Source organism: Medicago truncatula, chromosome 2 (assembly GCF_003473485.1).
Source record: "Medicago truncatula cultivar Jemalong A17 chromosome 2, MtrunA17r5.0-ANR, whole genome shotgun sequence".
In the NCBI taxonomy this organism is placed as follows: domain Eukaryota; kingdom Viridiplantae; phylum Streptophyta; class Magnoliopsida; order Fabales; family Fabaceae; genus Medicago; species Medicago truncatula.
The window spans coordinates 8338943-8348821 of record NC_053043.1 but is presented as its reverse complement, the minus strand read 5'-3'; the positions used below and the strand labels follow the sequence as shown (position 1 = coordinate 8348821).

Below are 9879 nucleotides of genomic sequence, written 5' to 3'. Positions count from 1 at the left end.
TCTATTTAAAACTATTTTAAACTCCATCTAAGATTTTCTTGTAGTTCCTATTTAAATTCCACCTTAGGTTTTCCTATTTGAACTCCACCTATGATTTTCTTGTAGTTCCTATTTATATTCAACCTGAGATTTTCCTATTAGAACTCCTCCTATGATTTTCTTGTAGTTCAGTTCAGCTAGCCGGAGTTTGAAATTTTTTGTTTTAAGTGAATAAATCATTTTAAATTATAGAACAGAATAGTGTTTATAGGTTCAAATTTCGTGATGTGTGATGGTTTGTGACTTGGTACGTGATAGGTGATACTTGATACGTGATTGGTGATGCGTAAAGAGTTAGTGGGGATCGCAAATTGTAGAGCTTGTGGATAAATATTTTCTAGCAATTATAGTAGAAGTTATTGTCTGATATTTGTACATGAAAGTATGGCTCAAAAACTAGATTTTATATTATTGAAACAAGCAGCATAATACAACCATAACTCTACTCCTCTAAAAAAACAGTAAATCAAACCCCCCTCAAAATGACTATTACAATTACTTGTAAAGAAGATTATCTAAACCTATACAGAGATGCTCCAAGCTGTGAATCATAGTTTTGCTGCCAAAACTGTCATTCCCACATTCCAGTGAATTGCCAAAATCAGTGGATAAATTTTATTGCCTGTATCGTGTGATGGAACCTTGAGCAAAATACTCAATTAATCATCACTTTAAAGCATTCACAAATGCCAACAATGAATCAACGTCTCTCTTTTCTGAAGGATACTTAATCGGCCGAGAAGAGTGTTTGGGGAAGAAGAGTATTGTGGGGAAGCTTCCCAACCCTAGTTCACTCTTTGCGTATTCTTTTTCATCACCATCCGCTCTAAATTTTCCAACCTTCACTCCTGACCCTGCTAAATTCTCTGCCAAATTCACGTATGATTCCTCCATAGCCTGTAAGAATTAAGATAAAACATGTTATTAATTGAAATTTCAAGTCAAATGAAATAATGCACCATTAGTAAGAGAATGGTAACATAATATTGAAAGTTCAGGCAATATTGCAAGTTCAGGCATATCATTTTACCTGACAGAAGCGGCACCATGGTGCATAGAGCACAACAATCCAAGGTTCTTTTCGGTCCTCCAATTTAGCTAGATTCTCAATTCCAGCCCTGCTCAAGCTGACCACGTTCTGGGTAGTGAAAATATCAGCAACTGCTGCGGAGCCATTTGCATGGGCGACTCCATTTCCATTACCATTCTGGGCAGCATCATCCTGTTTCAAATTTCCTTTGTGAAGCCCACACTCCTTTGCTTTGGCATCCTCCCACCACCATCTTCCCTCTCTTTCATGCTGACCGGGCAAAACTGGCCTTGTGCATGGTTCACAACCAATGGAAACATATCCTTGTGCATGCAATGCATTCACAGGCACATCCATTGTCCTAAGGAAGGTCCATATGTCATTACCCTTCACATTTGCAACCGGGTTCCACTTAACCAAGCTACCATTCCCACCATCCAATCCCTCAAAAACTGGATCAACTTGAACAACCGGAACTTCAGACCTAGTACCAGGTGACTGATCTTTTCTCTGTCCAGTTATCCATGCTCTCAAACCCTTAAGAGCTCTTCTTAAAGGCCTCACCTTCCTTACTCTGCAGCACTCTTGATGCCCATCCTCATAAAATGAGAAGAGCCCCTTTGTTCTTACTAATCCCTGAACCTCAACCGCATCGGGGAACATGTATTCAATGCGGATACCATAGCGCTTCTCAACTGCATCAAACAATCTGTATGTTTCTGGATTCAGTCTCCCAGTGTCCAGACTGAACACCCTGTATGGCCTGCCCGTCAAATGTGCGTATTCAATTAAAGCAACATCTTCAGCACCACTGCAACAACAAAAATACTCATTAGAATACTAATCTATATTGAAAACCAAATATTAGCAACACCCACCAATTAAAGAGAACTTTAGAGTAAACAATTAATTAAGTATTCATTCATGACACATTGATCGTATAATATAAGCACATGTGTATATCAACTATATGTTAAGCTACTATTTAAAGCTTATAACAAACAATTGTTGAAATCAAATTTATTATGAAAGTATTTTTTTTTACTGAAATTATGAAAATACTCCCTCTTGTTACTATTATAAGCAAATATTCATTGAATAATTGATGCATTATAGACCAGATATATCAATCAGTAATACAATGAACCTCATAATGTAATCTTTGCTTATAATAGTGACTGATTGAAAACAGCATCAATGTACGACATTCATTCACCGCATATTATTCCCTACTTTGTAAACTGTTCCAAAGAGTTACAGAAATGCTAACATACAGCCAAATTATACTATTCTCTATCCATCAATCTACAATCTCTTAATCGATTTTTTATTTCATTCAGACACATAAGCAATTCTATACAACAAAATCAATCAAAAGCCTAAGAATAATAAAATCAACCTAAAACCACTCACATGATTAATCAAACCCAAAAAAACCATAAACAAATTCTACACAACAAAATCATTCAAAAGCACACTAAGAATAAATAATCAACCTGAAAGCAATAGCAATATCATTGCCAAACTTCTCAAGCGCCTTGTCCATTATTTCAAGAGGTGAGGCATTTTCAAGGTTCTTCGCTAATTGTTCAAAATCCTCCTCTTCCTTCTCAATAATCTCTGCAAATCAAATAGTAACACATAATAAGCTTTAATTAACTTCAATTAACAAAATTAAAAACAAATTAACCATAAAAAATTCTTCAATGATAAAAAAAAAACGTACCAGGTGCAACGATAGTTGCTGCAAGAGGAACAATTGAATCATTCCTTTGCGATTCAGCATTCAAAGCCTTCACCAGATAACGTCTTTGAGGTAAATTGAAAACACCAGACGAAACATTTCTCTCCAAAACTCGTAATGAACCAATTTGCAAAACTGTAAACAGAAAATTCATACATTAATCACTAATTCAAAACCCTAAATCAACGAATTTTGCTCAAATTGCAAAATTAAGAAAGATAAATCATAAATTATTGTTACCTTTGGATTCAGACGAAGATCCGATACGAGAGAAGAAGGAATTTGATTTTGTTGCTGCAACTGATGAAGAAGAAGTAACGGCGAGAGCCATTGGAGAATGGATGAAGTAAATTGAGATTTGAATTGTGATGATTTTTTTTTTTGTGTTATTATGAAATGAAAGAGAAGAAGAGGTTTTGATATAAAGAGAAGGGTGATGCGAGGAATTTGAAGGTTCATTGAACCTAGACGTGATTACGAAAATGTTTGTGATGCTTATGTGGCTTGAGGTAATTGGATGGTGAAAACTCGTGGCGCGTGGTGCATGTTTTGGTCACGCGGCCAACTTGGACTATGATGGCACTTTTTTATGAGTAAATTACATTCTCGTCCCCTCAAAGATGCTTGAATTACACCTCACTCCCCTTTTATTTTATTTTATTTTTGGTTACTTCCCTCTTATTTTAAAATATATATTTCCCTCCCTTCTTATTCAAAATAAATTTTTTTTTTTCCTACTAATCTAGCAAAAAAAAATTTAACACCCTTTGAAGAAAAATATTATTACAGGTTTATTTTAATATAATCAACATTTGAATACATATTTTTCACTATTTTTTATTCAAAATTTCATTAACATGTAGTTTTAAACCCTATTAAAAATATGAAACAATCCAAAATAAAATTAAAATGTGTGAAAAAAATACTAAAGTCAATTAAGTAATGCTTATTTAAACATGAATTTTACACTCCAAATTAGAAAATAAATAACATCATATTTAAATTTAATTATAATTGACATTTAAATTATAACAAAACGAATTTATGTTTTTTTTAAATCGTGATACAAAATAGTATATATTATAAAAATATTTATTTATGTTAAAATATATTAAAGTGTATTGTATATTTAATTATGGGTTGAAATTCAAGCATCTCATAAGTGATGGGAGTATCAATTTTTTTTTCAAAAGGAGAGGAGTGTATATTTTAACATAAGAGGGGAGGGGAGTGTAATTCAAGCATCCTTGAGGAGAGTGAAGTGTAATTTATTATTATTTTTATTCATGTAGAATCTTATAGGTTCTTCTCTTTATTTAGAAAAAGTTATACTGATTTCTTTTCTTTTCTATTTTACTATTGTTTATTGAAGAGTTTTGATAAATTTGTTAGTCCGAAATTCAGTAATTTTCAATTGAAAAACAACTTAATGATTTTAAACATAGTTAGAAAATGTGTCCATGGAATGAAAATAATTGAAGGTTCAAGTAAATAAATTCCTTTTCAAATAAAAATTAACTATAAACTTATAGCAATAAGATTATAAATTCCTTTGGAAAAAAATGTTAATTTTAAAAGTAATTGATGAAAAAAGTAACTGATGTGTTGATCATAAGAACGGGATCCGACAAGCGGCAATAGTGTTGATGTTGAATTAGGGGTATCATTAAGCACTCTAGAATCCAAATGAGCAAGAGAGTCAGGAGTGAGAGGTTTTACAATAGGGATATGTAAGTGAAGGATGGAGAATGTGTACTTCGAGGTACTTGAGTTAAATGTTTGACGAGAAGGTTTTGATCTCTATTTCAAGGAGAAGATTGAGGGGATTTGGCGTTTGAACCTCGCATGCCACGTGAAAAAGATATTATTTATGACACTTAATGGTCTAGGCATTTGAGTGCCATAAACGTTCGTTTTCGAGGTGGAACTGAGATGTTTCCTCTTCATTTGAAAAATAGAAAGAGTACAATCATTTTTAAGATAGTTATGGATATGTTTTGATATATTTGCATTGTGATGGAACCTCGTGATTGTCGTCGCCACTACACCATATGATGATAGTCAGGGTAACACATAAGCTTTATGCAACCAGTCTCCCGACAAAACTTCACCCCAATCAAGAGGGCTTAAATCTTCTCATGTAGTATATAATTCGAGATACCCACACTTTCGAAGAATCCAAGTTGAAAACTACCATCATGATTTTGGATTAGTCCAAGATAATCCACCTTACTTGAATTTGGTAAAGCATTTCAATCAACATTGAGTATCATGATTTCCTCATACGCTTGTTGCCAACTCACTATCCTTAGAGTACGTATACCAGGAGCTAAAGAGTCGCTACCAAACATCTTTTGAGCAAGATGAAATTAGGAAAGAGTGTCAAAGAGTGTCAAAGGGACATAAGTTAAGTAATCAAAACAAGTATCAAATTTTTATAAAAACAATAATCTAATTATTATTTGATTGAAAGTAACAACTTATATTTTCAAAACAAAATTTTATATATAAATTTCTTAACCAATGTTCATGAGCCACCGGTTAACAAAACTCAAATTATAGCGAGAATGCTAAAGTATAAACTATAACATCTACCGGTGCATGAAAATTAAACTATTTTTTTACCATTTTTTTATGCTCACGTCCGTTTTGATTCCAATTCGATCTCCATCCATTTTCGCTCATGACTTGGAAGTATGTGGTTCTTGAGCCTCAATTTTGCATATTTATTATTAATTCAGTTATTATGATTCCCATGATTTTATGTTGCATTGGTTCATTGATCCCCCACCATCCTTCGTTTTTGTCCCTTTTGAATTTCTAACCACACAGACTCAATTGAAGAGAATGCGTTTACCTTTTTCAAAACTATTTGTGTGGTGATGTCAACCCACTAGGCTAGTTGTGGAAAGGAAAAAAAAATTTGTAATCAATATGAGGCTGCGATGAAAAAGGAGCAATCAACTTGGAAAATGATGGGAAAATGTCATTTCAGACAAATATGCTAAGAATCGAGAATCTAAAATGCCATTGGTTCTATTTTCTAAAATACATCACTTGTTTTAGAATCGAGACTCACCCAAATCATTGGTGACTATTGTTAAATGGTGAAATATACTCCAAGTTAAAAGCGAAAATTAAAAAATAAGCATACAGGATAATTGAAATTTGGCATAACTTTTTTTTGTCACTTCAGTCCTACTAGTGCAATTCTTCATATTAAGGAACTATATTTTCATCAACGACAAAAATTTAACTATATGACAAAATACAGGGCAAGTCATGGAAATTATAAAATAAATCATTATAAAATAATGTAAAGAACATGTGGATACTGTATAGTAGCCACAGAATATTAAACATAAATAACCCTTGGGGGGTCTGAAAGGGTTCATGCTCTAGTAATAAGAATAAGTAGCAGCAGCAGCAGCACATACAACAGAATCAGAGTCTCCCCACAAAACGTATTGAATTGAAAACCACTCGCACCGAATTTTTAAAATTAAACTCACACAACTGTGTGAGGTTCGAACCTGGGTCATGATGTCCGATCTTGCAATTTTGACATTTGTCAGTTGAGTTAGAACTTTTATACAACACATTTTTAATATTTAATAACGAATCAAAAAAAAAACTTTGAACTTTAATATCTTATATTTTTCTGTATTAACAAAAAAATATATAATTTTGATGTTTTAAAAATATTTGTGAGACAAATCTAACACCTTAACGTGTATTTGGTTTCTCGTTTGCAACACACAAAAACACGCCTCCATGTATTTGGTTTCTCTAAATGTAACTTATATTAAAATGGACCAAATAAAAAAATTTGTATTTTATTTGTACCAAAATTATACTTGTATTGTATGTGGGAAAAAGATATGTGTATCGTTCTATATACCTTTTTTATTTTGAGAGAATGTCTTTATCAAAGTACCTGTGGTCTTGGATCCGAGTCAAATTGGAACCCATTATTAGCTTATATTATATTTCGGTCCTCGAAGGAAAAAGTATATATTAATACACCCTTATTTTATCTAGTCTAGTACTTTATTTGTAAAAAGAAATTAATTTGGAGGGATTGCTGATGTGAGTCCTTACCGCATACTTGCACAAAATGCCAAATCCCTTTCGAATTTAGAATCGCCGCCGTTAGCTTCATCATCTTATTAGACTATGATTTATGAGAGAAATCAAATTGCGTACGAAAAGTTACACAATTCCAACTGCTCTTCTCTCTACTAATATATACCCCACGTTTCTTAGGTAAATTCTTTAATATTCTAGAGTTTCTGACCGGTATATCTCCAAGTTACTTTTTTTTTTAGTATTTTAAAGTTTTTTTACAGATATTTATAAGTAAAGTTAATTTAAATTTATTTTAAAATAATTAAATATAAAAAATAACATTATACAAAATGATTTGATGTTCAGCACCATATCCAACAAAACACAAGGTTATTTAGAGTGTTTACATTTTTCTTTTGAGGGGAGAGTGTTTACATATTTTTTAAGCATTCAACATAGGTGATTATATTTGTAGTACTTTTTGAAACATGTTGTTTGGAGATATATCTTGTGCAAATTTGAATGATTCAGAACGAGGCTGTGTTTCAGAATAAAAATGAAGGAAATCACATGATTGCAAATAAATTTATCCAGCATTCTTTGTATATTGAGCAAATGTTCTATTGCATATATAGTAGTTAGTTAAGAGTTGGTGGAATAGTTATCTTTATTTCTTATTTTTTATTGGCAACTTTAGAGGCTGCACGACGACATGGATGAACACAAGCACAATTAGGGATAGGTCTATGTGAAGATAACTCCTCCTACAAGGACTTCATTTCAGTAAAGTAATCCAAAACAGATTTTGATCCCTGCTTCAGATTGTTGATTGAAGAACGCAAATTTGCAAAACGAATACGATCAATCTTTGAAAAACGTTCTTTCAAATCAAGCCAAACTTCAAGTGCAGTATCACAAAAAACAATAGTCTGAGAAATTGAATCAGAAACAAAGTTAATGAGCCAAGATTGAACGAGATGATTGCACCGTTCCCATGCAGCGCGATTCAAATCATCATCATCAAGCATAGGAATAAAATCATTGATGAATCCAAGCTTATTCTTCGTTCCTAAAGAACATTCAACAGTGTGACTCCAAGAAATGTAGTTGGAACCGTTGAGTTTGGGAGTAATGGAGAGTGAATTGGGGCTTTCATTTGGATGAACATAGTACACCGATTCAGTATTAGGTGAGTTATTTATTGGCACCATGGAAGTAGCTCAAGATGAACAAGAACAAAAAGCGATGATTTCACAAAAATGAAGTTGAAGAAAATCAACCAAAAATAGTGATTGAACAAGAAATTCAATCAATCAGAGAAGAGAAGAACAAGAATGAAGAATCAAGGTGTGAAATCGAGAAGATTTGCACACAAAAACATAGAAATTGATCAAAAGATGAAGATCAATGGAGAAGGCACAATGGTTGAAAAACGATTACAAACCGTTATGGATCGTAACAAACTCTTCCTCTTTGGAAAGAGCTCGTGATACCATATTAGGAAACAAAGGAAAATGAATAGAATGAATTGTTATTATTGAAATGAGAGCTTACAACTTGTATATATACTATTATCTAGATGTATGATAAGCTATCATAGACAAACAATAGAGGAAAGAAACCCTAATCACAGTTACTTGCACGGTAAGTAACAGCTGACTAAGTGATTTTGCTATCAGCAATATCACTATGTAATATTTTCCTCACAGTTATGTCTTCTATCAAGAATATGGTACCAAAGAGATAATTATTTTTCTAATTTCTTTCTCAATTTTTTTGTTAAATTTTTTATTGAAACTTTGTTGATTTATTATTGTTTTTATACTTTATGTTTGATTCTTAAGGTTTCTGCATTCATCTTAATTGATTCATTTTTTGAGGGTGTTCCAACATTTATTTAGGCTTAAAGTAAAATTTTACATAAAACTTTTTAAAAACTTCTAGTAATAATTTCTTCAAAAAAAAAAAAACTTCTAGTAATTAACAATGACATTTAAAAAAAAATTATATTTTATTTTTATTATTGTTATAGATCGGTTAGAAGTCCATAAGAGCAATACCAAAAGGGCCCACCCTCGAAGGAACTAGAGACAGCGCAGAGAAGGAACATGCTAAGCTTTATGCAGATGACTATGTAGCCACACACCCCAGCTCCATCTCGGCCGTCCAGATCATCTCTAACAGACTCATGTATTCACACCACATCTTAAGGAGGCGGTCACGCGCCTCCGCGTTTATATAAAGAAGATTCCTCATCACTCCCGAGGTATGATTTACTTTCACCTTACTCTGCGATTAACCACCTCATTTAGACTCTGACTTAAGCGTTTAAGTACTAACGCACTTGTAGGTACCTTTCACTTCCACCGTGAAGCCTCATCCTCCGTTGCTCTGGAGCACCACGAACATCCACACAGATTCAATGATCGTCACCGGACCGATCAATTTTTTTTTTACAAAACAAAACGATATTCATTCATTCAAATCGATAGATTACATCGTTCAACATCGCTAAAAATATATGATAAAGTTAAAGTGATTGGAATAGTTATGCATCCGGATCTGCAACGTTGACGTCCAATTCTTTGATTGAATAATCGATCTTTCAATATGAATCAAATGAAAACTGCAACAATACAGAAATCAAACAACGCTGCACAAGACGACGAACAACACGCGCCACAGTCAGATGACGAAATCACGAAGAAAAAACCTAGATCTATGTGAAAATCACATTTAGATTGAATTAGAGAAAAAAAAAGATGAAGAAGGATTATTTCAAGTCAAAAGTTGATCCAAAACCACCATTCAATGAAGAAACCCGAAGAGAAAAGCTAAATATTATAATGTTCATGTATTAAAGTATAATTATCGTGATTAATTAATGAAAATTTGTGTCGTATGCATAAACAATGACGAAGTTGGTGTGCATTTTTTATGGGCTAAAAGTTAAGTGATGCGATGGAAGGATTAAAGAAACAGCATAGTTACAAAAACA

The 9879-nt window shown here is 32.8% G+C and overlaps 1 protein-coding gene across 1 annotated transcript; it reads right to left on the bottom strand.

The window, feature by feature from the left end:
* Positions 1-422: 422 nt before the first annotated feature.
* LOC25486175 (5'-adenylylsulfate reductase 3, chloroplastic) lies at positions 423-3214 on the bottom strand. Its single transcript, XM_013607386.2, has 5 exons — positions 3054-3214; positions 2796-2948; positions 2566-2689; positions 1070-1880; positions 423-936 (listed from the first exon to the last, which is right to left on the bottom strand). Exons 1-5 carry the CDS (start codon positions 3142-3144, stop codon positions 706-708), a joined length of 1410 nt encoding a protein of 469 aa, XP_013462840.1. The 5' UTR covers positions 3145-3214; the 3' UTR covers positions 423-705.
* Between the last annotated feature and the right edge of the window lie 6665 nt (positions 3215-9879).